Consider the following 12,091-nt stretch of genomic DNA (forward strand, 5'->3'; position numbering starts at 1 on the left):
ACTTGTACACGAGTAACATGACATCTTATTGCTTGAGAACATATCTTCACAATATTCCAACAACACCTTTTATCCGGACGTAACATGAGAGATGTTACCGATTGTCTGTATTAATGAGGTGCAGAGGGAGGAGATTGTTGTGCATCTTTCAGATTTTTCACCGCACTATCGTAGTTAAAGAATCCCATGAACCAGAACTCGTAATTATCGACATAAATTATTTGGATGTACTTTTCGGCTTGATTTAATTTGTTAGTTGAAGAATTAACCGTTTTCAGATCATTCAATGGTATAATCACCTGATTCATAAATCATAAGATAAGAATAAGTGAGATTCTGACAAAAAAAAAAAAAAAGAACACGTGAGATTCTTGTGGAATGATTAAACTGTTACATGCAAAAATCAATCTTTGGAAACTCAAGTGACGGTCAAACATGGTTATGTAAGATAACCAGATACCATGTAAAGATCGATCTCAATCAACCAAGACCTACGATCAATGATAGAACGCAATAACTTTGACAAATGTTCAACATTTTTGTAGAAAACAAGAGCATGCTGCACCAAGAATGAAAATTACAGAAAATAGCAAGTTGGTGCTATTTTTCAGAAATATAGCCCATAAATTTATCTTACTTCAGGTAGTCAAACAGAAAAACAGGGATATGGAACCACATTGAATTCAAACTTTAAAGGTTCAAAGACAAACAAGCAGCATATGCAAATTCGAAATTGAAACATTTCAAAGAAAAACCATTTATTGTTACAATTTTATGAAACTAATGACATAATTTGACAGTATTTGCATTTCAAAATGGTAGAATTACAAATAAAAGGCATATGTGTCATAAAAAGTCACTTTGAAAGCTCACAAAGGAAACAAACAAGAGTTAAAATCCATTAATATGGGGTGGAGGCAGTACCATCCAATTCACTTTTGCATATAGTACAATTGGAGATGATCAAGTTTCTGCAGCTGTCTTATTTCATGGGATCACAAATACATCAATGGATATTCAATGATTATTTTAGTGATTCCAGGACAATCAGATAAATGAAAAAATGGTAAGATATAACGTTACTAATATTTTTAAAAACGCAAATAACACTTATTTCATTATTTTTAATTTTTTATAATCAGAAAACTAATTGTTCCTATAATATCCATGATTCAGAAAACATTTTACAATTTTATTTAAAAATACCAATTTTAGCTTTTCGTTTTAAGGAAAAAAGAACAAATTTAAACATAAATTAAACACCCACTTTTTAGCATTACTCCGATGGTTCCAATGGAAGATATAAACTTTTTATTAGAAAATAAGATAATGGGAACTTGAACAAATCAGATAGATTACATAATATAAGTTATGTATCCATTCATATTCAAGTTTTTAATTTAAGATCCCAATTAAAATTACACGTGGCATAATTTTTCTTTCAGCTTAGACTATTTAACTTTAAAAAGTGGAATAAAACAATAAGTTATATATCCTCACTTCTGACTCGAAATTTAGAACCGAAAAAAAGACGACGATTTCCATTCAGTAATTTGAAATTTTTAACACAATAAGCACAAAATTTATTCCAAACTAGTGAAAATGGAATCAAGAAAAATAAAATATACTCCGCAAGTGTGAAGGAGAGAAGATTCTCTTTCAAAGAAGATTACAATTATTCCCTTCCTCCTGTTTTTTGAGACAAAAACTTAGAAGGAATTTTTGAGAAGACTACCCGAAGACACTCCCTTTAAAGTAATAGATAGCAAGGTTTATAAATACAACACAAATTTAATACATGAGATAGTTATAAATACAACACAAATTTAATACACGAGATAGTTTCAAAGATGATTCTTATTCCTTGATCAAACAGGCATCTAGTGTCACCAAAGCCGCGATCGTTGATGGAAAAAAAGTTTAAATTCACCTTGTTGATGAAGGAAACACGTTCTTGAACTACTTTTACTCGTACATCTCATCAACGTTGCACTCCCCCAAGAAAACCTTGATGCTTCTTGGTGAACCGCAACTGCCTTCAACAATGAGAGCTCTGTCATTTGCAGCCATGTGCGCGATAATCTTATAGATCATTTCAATCTGTCACCGAGAAGTAAAAAAGAATCATCATTAAATTAAATTATACAATGAAGTAGAATAAAGGAATCACTCAAATCCAACAGCATGTAGAATACTTACATCATCAGAGGCATGACAGAGTTCAGCTATTTCTTCCAGAGTTAATGGTTCAACTGGTTCTTTACAGCTGAGAGAATGAACAAAATTTGAGAAAATATCAGGGTCTAGAAGGATAACAGAGTGAACAAGAAAAACAGAATCTTTTTGGACACTTGGGTTCAGAAGAACTAAATGTGACTCGTTAAGGAGGCAACCTGATCATTGTCTGAATTGAAAAAAGGCAAGTGTTTTCATTAGCATTTGGTTATGAAGTGGCTAATAAATTTGAAGGGTTTTCCACCCCACCAGGCTTAGTCTTCAAGGTTTGGACCTTTCTCTAGTGCTTATGCTCAACATTTGAAAAAGATAGGACCAGCTGGAATCCCATGTTTTGCAATTTATTTATCTACGATTTTGCAGTTTGTCCTTTTGGATCCAACATCCATATGTTCTCTAGCAAAAACATTGTAAGCATACCTAGCATTATTCAGTACCACAAGAACACGCTTTTGAAGAGCTAAAACTTCTCCTGCTGCCTTCTTCCCAGCTTCCACCCCTGCAGACATGTCACAAGTAGTAAGACAATTTATGAACCCACAAAATAGTTAGTAAAGGTACAAAAAAATCAAGAATTAACGACTCATGATATCCATTCATAATAAATGATAAAAATTTAAACCAACTCGGTGTCAAAGGCAAGAATTAGCTTCATCAAATTTTAGTTGATCATCGAGGGTGATTATGGAAATTTTACCTGGTTGATGATATGCATTAATATTGACCAGTGACGCATAAATCCCAACTGCTCGTTCGTAGAGTGCTACTAGAGCTCCAACAGACCTAGGAGTCACTTCTTGCACGGTTACTGTGATAGACTCCCGATCGTTGGAATATAAGGCAGATCTTGTTCCCTATATACCAAATCTCGAATGTATTCAAAGAAGATACGAGACATTGCAGCACATGCTAAAGAACAATAACCAGATCACTGTAAGGAAATACTCTTCATCTTGCATTTCCATTTTGAGAGCAAATATAAGAAAAATCAGTGAAACTGATAAAAAGCTTGACATCTTCCTAAAAATACAAGGCTATCATAGAAATTATTGCAAACCATTCAACAAAAAAATTTGACCCGAAATGCGGCAAACTGACTGAAAAGTACGAAGTATCCTTCCCTCGATTGAAAGTTAAACCAAAGAAATCATAGGTGGACACTTACCTGTAAAAATCCAAACAGGTAGTCACCGCAGGTGACCCCTGGCTCAAGCTCCCAATCATGACCTGGTGGCCTGTCTCTTAGAACTTCAATGAATGTTACAAAAAAGTTGTGGACACCATCTCTGAGCTGTTGAATGTAACTGGAGAAGAGAGAGGAAGGAATAATGAGATTTTCAAGCATCAGCAGCAGTTAAAATCTGTTCATGCTCATCATGATCCAGTAAGAGTTAATGACACATACGCGTGTTGGTCAGTGCTCCCTTTGTTTCCATAGACAGTTATCCCTTGATTTACCTTCAAACAAACCAAGAATTACACAAATGATGCATTAAAAAAAATATAAAATCACAGTGATTAGAAAATAGAAGACTAAACCAAATCTGCGTATCTTGCCATCTAAGCTTTTATGATTCAAATAAAGGCATGAAAACTCCAGAGAAGAGTTTCTAGGCCGTTTTATATTTAAAATTAAATTGCAAATACTTTCAACTTCTTCAAAGCACAATGGAGCAGTGATTGTACTTCACTACATGCATAAGTTTATACAACACAACACATCACTAATAATCACACTGAGAATACTAATAGATTTCTTGGACTAGTATTTCACCTGTATGTTTGGGAATATGGTCATACTTGATTTTTTTCCAGAAATCAACTAACTGTTGAATATGGCTTTTGCAATTAACTCACATATGTGTGCATTGGATGATTGTACTTGGATTTTTCAAGCTCAACTCATATTGAAACTCCTCATGGTATGTCTGTCTTAAGGGATAAAATTATTTTTAAAGAAATGGCCGAAATGACAAAGATAAGTTTGTAAAACTCATCATTAGTTACAAGCAATCAATTTTTTTTGTACTGACCTCGAGGTGGAGAGTGAACACCGTAAGTTTGCACCAGAATAGTGAAATATTTCAAAGTCAATTTATGACTTCCATTTTCATGTTAATAAGACAACCAGGGGAATATGTGATAAAGATTAAGTTCAAATACCTCAATAAAGTTAATAAAACCACACAGGTTGCTTCAATCTCTCGTCACTATCTGGGTTTAAATAATCATATTATATATTCAGGTTGAAGAAAGGAAGTTCTCATGTAAAGTTTCATAGCATACCCTGTTACCATCAAGATCAAATTCTTTTCCAAGAGATTCCATGACTAGCTGCTGCAAATAACGACTGAACAATAATAGACTGTCCTTGTAAGGAAGGACGACCATATCCTGAAGCGGCAATGAAGTCAAGTTCATTATTTGCTGCCGGCAAAGTAACAACATATACAACCAATGTTTATAAGTTGACCACTCTAAAAAATCTCAAACCTTAGATCCTACTCCATCAGTAGCCCAGTACCAACATAACGCTAGAAGTGCTGCTGGATTATTCCTAACCTGAACAATATAGGATGAAAAGGGTCGAGTCATGTGATACTCGTTATGTTGTAAATTTCAAGAGGTAACATAAATCGAAAAAAAACACCACTATGTGTGACAACATTTGCATCAGAAACTTGCCAAATGCACCACTATGTGTGACAACATTTATGCATCAGAAACTTTCCAAATGCCAAATGCCAAACGATTGCAAAAACCTAGTAAGCTGTAATAGGGAAGAAAGACAGTAATTGAGCAAGTTGCCATATAAATGAACTTTAAAGGAAGAACACTCTATATCTGGGACCTGCCTAAGTACATGTACAAGATATCCGACGATCATAATCCTTAAGAATAACTAGGCACCACATTTTCCAAGAGAGGTGAAATGATAGTCTTACCAGTGTGGTCCTATTAGCTTCATCCATCAATGCTGCTCCGGCAAGCATTTCTTTGATATCAATTCCCTGCGAGTGACAATGATGGAAATGCAGATGAAACTATTTAGTTTGAAGAAGATTTCCATTGGGCAAAAGGAGTATAAGCTTATCAATTGAATATTAACAAACCTGAAGTGCAGCTGCAAGTAAACCAACAGCAGACATTTCGGATGTTCTACCTCCCACCCAGTCAAACATAGGAAATCTTGCTAACCAGCCTTCAATCCGAGCTGTGTTATCGAGCAATGAGTTCTCCTGAGTAATTGCAACTCCCTGTCGACAACAGTCGCGAACATCAGAATAGTTAAATCGTAACAAAACTCAGTAATTTGAACTCACAAAAATAGATGTCATCGATAACAAAAAAAAATTAAAAAGAAAGATCTGTGAGCCGACAAAGGAACAAATTCTGTTACTTTATTAGCATGATAGGCTACTGATACTTGGAACTCTGAAAAGTGCATGAAAAAATAATGGTAAAAGATAAACCTGAGACTAAAACCTGTTTTGAAAAATCCAGGCCAGCTTCACGGAAGGCTTTCTGAACCTCAAGTAGACCATTTCTTGTTTCGGGAGTGCCTCCACTCTAAAAGATGAATGGAATGAGGCAGGTTAGCAGAATACAGACAGTGCTAACCAGGAAAGCAAGTTGACAAGTGGAAAGATAGGTGATACCTTTGAAACCACAATGACAAGTGTTGATGCTAGCTCAGAGCCAAGTTGCGCGATTTGATGATCGATTCCAGCTGGATCTGTGTTGTCAATGAATCTTATCTGCAAATGATATGATTACTCTAAATTAGGAAGTCATAACATATGACAGAAACAACCAAAATCTACCATAAAGGAATTTCAATGAGTCTAAGAAACCAGTCAAACCCCAGGGTTCTTAGAGATGCTGCTGATTGGTGAACTCCCACTAAATCATCTATCCACTGAATGTGGTAAACACGGAGAACTTTAAAGAGATGTAGACATGTAGTATAAGAGGGCATCCCAGAAAGAGAACAAAATAAAACCAAAGCACTTCCTCAGTAAAACTTTAACACGAGATAATTCATCATGTTGAAAATTGAAATTCCAAGAAGTTGACAGCAATGAGAACGAGAAGAGTTTTTTTTTTGATTGAAAACTAGATATATTTTATTAATCTGATGTTACATCAGTTGCACGGATAAGTAATCCGCAGCAACGTTACAATAGGAGTAACTTAACCCAAACTCTACAACATCATTACAATAACATAACCTCAATAGGCACAAATCTTATGACATAAGCGCACTGAATTCACAAACAAACGAATTTCCAGTCCCTAATTAAATCCGAGATGCTTAAATGACTGAACTCTTTCAAGTTTGTTGTCCAAGATGCGATTCTGAATTTTATTTTATCCCATACTTGATCGACGGACTCCGAGACATCATCAAACATTCTTCTGTTCCTTTCCAACCATATGGACCAAAATATGTAGTGAATTATCAAATACCGGAAGTTGCTGAAATGTTAGTGTATGTGAGACACAAAATCCGGATAAAAAAGATCTTTTGCTTGCCTCGGAGCGACCCAATGATATCCCAGCTCTTGTATAACTCTCGACCAAATAACACTAGAGAATGAGCAATGCAGAAGTATATGATCCTGATTCTCCTCGTTGTCCCGGCATAAGCAACACCATTGCGGGCTTAAAGCACAATTCTTCCACCTTCTTTGCACTGAGTCGGTCGTAGGAAGCTTCCCCAAGGCCACGATCCACGAGAAAATCTTAATCTTTTGCGAGACATTTACTTTCCAGATATTTTCATAAACGCCGAATGAATGGAAATTTGAAAGAGGGAAGAATGAGTTATAAAAGGAACTAACAGAAAACGACCCTGAAGGATCCCCCAACCAGACTCTAAGATCCTCACTCCCCATCTACAATCCGACACTCTCTAAGACACCCAACAAATCAGTGAAATCCCCCAACTCACCCTCAGTAAGATCTCGCCTAAACCTCACATCCCAAATGATAGAAGAACTACCCCCACTATTGACAACTGCTATGAAGTGACAGATAGGTTGATTGGAAGAAATGCAAACACGAAACAAAGACGAAAATCTAATCTTGAACGAGACCCCACCCTCCCAAATATCCTCCCAAAAGCGAATGAGATTACCCTGCTTAGGCACCACCCTAGTAAGTTCATGAAAAGCCAAGTAAGATAGAGAAATGAACTTCCAAAGACTTCTGAATGTCGCTTTGTCCGCCAACCACAAATCCCGCCCGTTTTCCTGAATCCCGTAGATGCTCTTAATAACTTTCTTCCACAGCGCCCCCCTTTCCACCGAACCTCTCCACCACCATTTCCCAAGAAGAGCCTTATTCCTGAGATGTATATCCCAAAGTCCTAAACCGCCTTTATCTTTTGGTTTACACACCTGCTTCCCACCTACCACATGGCAATGTTTTTCCCCGTCGTCACCATCCCACAAAAAATCCCTCATCATTTTTTCCATCATTGTAGCCACCCTATTCGGAACTTTGAAAAGTGACATGAAATAAGATGGCATCGCACAAATCACGGCCTTTATTAAGATTAGGCGCCCCCCCCTTGAGAGGAATGATTTGTTCCAACTTGCTAATTTCTTGGACATTTTCGAGAGTACAGGTTCGCAAAATTCCATTTTTGTGGGGTTACTTCCCAACGGTACCCCAAGATACTTAATAGGCCAACTGTCTTTTTTGCACCCAATGGATAACTCCAAATCATCGACATTCTCTTCCGTACAATTCAATCCCAACACCACACTTTTTCCAAAATTAATCTTCAATCCTGAATTGTCGCCAAACTGTTTGATTATGTCCACTAATGCCAACACATCGTTTTTAGATTTTGCGAAGAAGAGAGTATCATCCGCAAATTATAAATGCGAGATTTCCAATTTTTCTTTTCCTACTTCAAGCCCCTTTACTTCATTATCTGCCTTTGCCTTGTCAACCATCCTTCCCAACCCGTAGACAACTATATCGAATAGAAACGGTGATAATTGATCTCCTTGTCTTAATCCTCTCTCCCCTTTTATTTTTCCACACGGTTTCCCATTAATTAACATTGAGAAATATACATTAGAAATACACCCCCTGATCCACCTCCTCTATCTATCGCCAAAGCCTTTCTTGTGAAGCACATAGTCTAGAAATCGCCAGTCAACGTTGTCATGTGCCTTTCCCAAATCGATTTTAAGCACCCAACCTTCCTTTTTTTCCGTCGGTATTCTTCCACTCAAAGTGAATATTTTATACTCAATCTTAATCGATTCTTCCCAGAATACAGACTTGGAGCCAGGTAAACCATACTTCCGGTTCCTATTGAAGTTCGAATTCATATCAGAACCGAAACTAAGAATTTATAGCGCTTGAAAACAAGAAGCGCAACGGATTCGGAGCGACTAGGAGATTCAGTTGAACATTGTTAAAGAGCAAACCGAGGAGGAAAAAGAGAGAGATGAAAATAAAGATGAAGATAATGGCCGGCGTACGGCCGATGGAGCCGACCGATAATTAGAAGCGGTCGCCGGAGAAGGAAAGACGATCGGAGTTGAATGGAAAAGGGGTGAGAACGAAAAAACGATAAGCAAACAAGGAAGAGAGCATTTTCAAAAAATTCTCTCTCTAGGGCTTTTTTCTTTTTTGTCGAGAACGAGAAAAGTTCAAAGAGCAAGCAAGCTCTTTGCACCAGAAGAAAACAAAGGGCCCAATAACATTTGGCTCTGATGCATAAATAAGGTCAGCTGATGAATCCTTCACAGTTTGTACATCAGTTTGGTTAATTTTTGGTTGTCCAAATGAGCAATGATAATTTTACTACATCAAACAAGCATGTTTCGAATAGCATAGTTTATGCATAAAATTGAATATGTCATTGTAATCTATGCTGATTAATATTTAGGTTTCGACATAAGAATGACTTTCGCATTCAGAAAATTCTGATAAATCTTACAAAATGAATGCCAGTGGCTTAAGTAATGACTAGAAATTTTTACACTCAACGAGAGATTCCAAAACTCATAATAAAAATATTAAAACATGTAACACATTTCAAAAGGTTGGTTATAAGGGGATCACATGATCAAAAGAAAAAAAAAATCAGAGTCAGGTTGACAGTAAGGAGAGAGTGAGAAAAATTGCAATTTGATATTTGAGAGAAACCGCGGTGACACTAGTGAACCATTAAGTTCTAAAAATCTCATGCACCTTTAACACTTGTTAAATTAGGTAGGTTCTCACACTAACACTTCTCAAATCTCATGGATCTCCCAAAATAAGAGACAAAGAGCCTAGTTGGCTCGGGTTATAAATTATTTAAAGCCTCATAAGCAGTTTAAGAACTTATAAGAAATTTATAGAATTTTTTAAAAAGTTCCGATGTTCTAAATGTAAGTAAAATACTTTGAATATAGTTAAATCCATCAGCTTATTTTTAAGATCGTATAAGTTTTATTCATTACAAGTAAAATAGCCTCAATGTCTATCTTACTACCCCAAGCATCTCTACTACCCATATTTGATTTGTTCATCTTACCTCTCGATTTTCCACTTTATTTGATCACTTATTTTTATCCAAACATTTTTAGAGCTTAATCTTAAGATACGAATTACGATGTAAGAGCTAATAAGTTAATTAAACATCTTATAAGTTTTACATACCCGCATAAGATATCATTAACTGAAAAACTATACAGAAATAACTGCTTAAGATAAGCTAATAAGACTCTAAATTTCAGTATAAGTACATTTACTTATACTTTTTTACGATGTGATCTTCATAAAAAAACATGCATATTTCTTCACATGTTCTAATTATGACTCTTCTAGAAGGGAAATGCATTTTAAATAATACTATATCATCGTACTAGAACAAGAATATATGATTAATGTGGGTAAAGAGTTTAATCAATATTTGATATACAATGCACAAAAAAATATATGCTTTTAAGTACCTTAAGAGGAGGATTGTCAGGAGCCAATGCCTCTGCAACAAATTGAGGTCCAAGAGCTGAACCACCAATCCCAATAGAAAGAATTTGAGTAAAAGTACCTTTCTGAGGAGGCCTAATCTGCGGTAGAAATGACGTGATCTCAGATTAAAGAACAAGGTGAGGAAGAAAGGATAGTCTAGCAAGGATAAAAGATCCTAGGGTATAATAAAGGATCGATATAGACACAATTTATAAATAAATTATATCTAAAGAGCAGGTGAATTTTATTCAACGTTATGGCTCCATATTAGCTGAGGAAATAAATAAAAAATTTCTTTCCATAAAATCGAAGTGTCACAATCCAAGTGATACTGTTATACTGCAAAAAGGTAAGGAAGAGAATGGAAAGGAAATAAAATTTTATAACCTTCGTTGTTTGGGAGATTTTAATTTAATGGAAGGAGTAGAAAGGAAACTGTATCAAAGATTTAGAGTAAAATTTTCCATCCAAACGTTTTCTCTTCCCTTCTTTCTCCTCCAACTTCAAAACTAATAAACCAAACTAATCCAAATTTGCTCGATAGATATTCAACGAAGCTAAAGCTCTCAGTGTTACACCCATTGGATAATTCAAAACAGCCAGTAGTTTACCATTTATAACAAGATTTAAACATGAGCTTATCACTAAAACAGAGAAAGGCGTTTAAAAACCCAAAGCTTGAGCAGCTGATTGTCCTGCTCAATAAGATACTATACCCCTAAAAAGAAAGCAGCTATAACGAAAAAAAATGAAGGAAGATCAAGTGTTGACGACTACAAGAAATAAAAGATATAGAACATTTAGAAAAGATTCAACAATCAAGAGAAACACTTATTTGATTCTGTGAAGGACGTAAAATCAAAAATTAAACTAACCTTACCGCTGATGACTTTCTCAGCGAAATCACGGGTCTTGTCCAAAGTCTTTTCAATCTGCTGAGTCAAGAAAATTTTGGGTGCCAGCTTTGGATTCCTCAACCAATAATGACCCACCATTCTACCCTCATCTGGGTTGGCAATGGAACCCTTCTCAAGCTCCTTCATATCTTTGAACGCCTTCTGCAATCGGGGCTCCATTTCCTGGAAGAATTCATCCGTGAATCCAACTCGACTGACGTCCAGGTACAGACCCAGCTCCTTGTGCTGGTAAAGCCAATCGGCATACCTTTTCCACAGCTCCCGAGGATCCTTCTCCAGCCGGGGATTCTTCTGTATAGCCGATTTTGGCGACGACACAACGTCGTTACCTGATGAGTTTGAGACAGTCGTCGGAGGAATCTCACGCGCCACCCGTTGCGGCCTGAAACGCTCCATCCTGTCAACAAACGGACATCGCACAACAGATGGGTTCTGAAACGATGATCTCCAAGAGCAAAATGTGGTTTTTTTATGGCTCAATTTCAAAGAGAAACCTGAGACTGAAGAAGCCATTGAAATGGTGGCAGTGCCGATGAATACTAAGCACACACTAACAGGGCTGAAGGGTATTTATATTGCTTGAATTTTGCGTATAATTTTTACATTAAACTACTATACATCAATCAAATTCGGGAATCGACGCATTTTTATATGAATTTTAAAATTGGAAATGGGAATTTTGTGGCAATATTTTTGTAAGTATATTTGTTACCATGAAGATGGAGGAATACACCATAGGTTGATTGGTTGGCGATGGTTGCATGCTTACTACCGGAATATCGGCCTATTTAGTAAAATAATTTTGGTGAATTTTTTTTTTAAAATATAATTTTTTATATATATTTAAAAATACTCAAATATATTTGGAAAAAAAAGTCATTTATTAAAAATAAAATTTGACTAAGATTATCTTCCAAATATCCCTCAAATTCCTCCATATTATTTGAGTTTCAAAA

The 12,091-nt window shown here is 36.0% G+C and overlaps 1 protein-coding gene across 2 annotated transcripts; it reads right to left on the minus strand.

Moving 5' to 3' along the window:
* Window positions 1-1,603: 1,603 nt before the first annotated feature.
* LOC140832777 (glucose-6-phosphate isomerase 1, chloroplastic-like) lies at window positions 1,604-11,850 on the minus strand. Of its 2 annotated transcripts, none has more exons than XM_073196956.1 (14): window positions 11,094-11,850; window positions 10,200-10,316; window positions 5,895-5,993; window positions 5,722-5,805; window positions 5,349-5,492; window positions 5,181-5,246; window positions 4,729-4,797; window positions 4,522-4,662; window positions 3,641-3,693; window positions 3,401-3,539; window positions 2,933-3,089; window positions 2,656-2,734; window positions 2,200-2,266; window positions 1,604-2,100 (listed from the first exon to the last, which is right to left on the minus strand). In XM_073196956.1, exons 1-14 carry the CDS (start codon window positions 11,646-11,648, stop codon window positions 1,966-1,968), a joined length of 1,905 nt encoding a protein of 634 aa, XP_073053057.1. In that variant the 5' UTR covers window positions 11,649-11,850; the 3' UTR covers window positions 1,604-1,965. The 2 variants fall into 2 exon arrangements, with proteins under 2 accessions (XP_073053057.1, XP_073053058.1); XM_073196957.1 differs by having other exon boundaries at window positions 4,522-4,629; window positions 11,094-11,846.
* Between the last annotated feature and the right edge of the window lie 241 nt (window positions 11,851-12,091).

This window comes from Primulina eburnea, chromosome 5 (genome assembly GCF_022965805.1).
Source record: "Primulina eburnea isolate SZY01 chromosome 5, ASM2296580v1, whole genome shotgun sequence".
NCBI classification, from domain to species: Eukaryota; Viridiplantae; Streptophyta; class Magnoliopsida; order Lamiales; family Gesneriaceae; genus Primulina; species Primulina eburnea.

Coding starts and splice junctions, on each gene's coding strand:
- LOC140832777 (XM_073196956.1), bottom strand. CDS start 11,648: ATGGCTTCTTCAGTCTCAGGTTTCTCTTTGAAATTGAGCCATAAAAAA. Junction 5,994..10,199: donor CTGACAATCCTCCTCTTAAG/GTACTTAAAAGC, acceptor TATCATTTGCAG/ATAAGATTCATTGACAACAC. Junction 2,267..2,655: donor GTGGTACTGAATAATGCTAG/GTATGCTTACAA, acceptor TCATTCTCTCAG/CTGTAAAGAACCAGTTGAAC.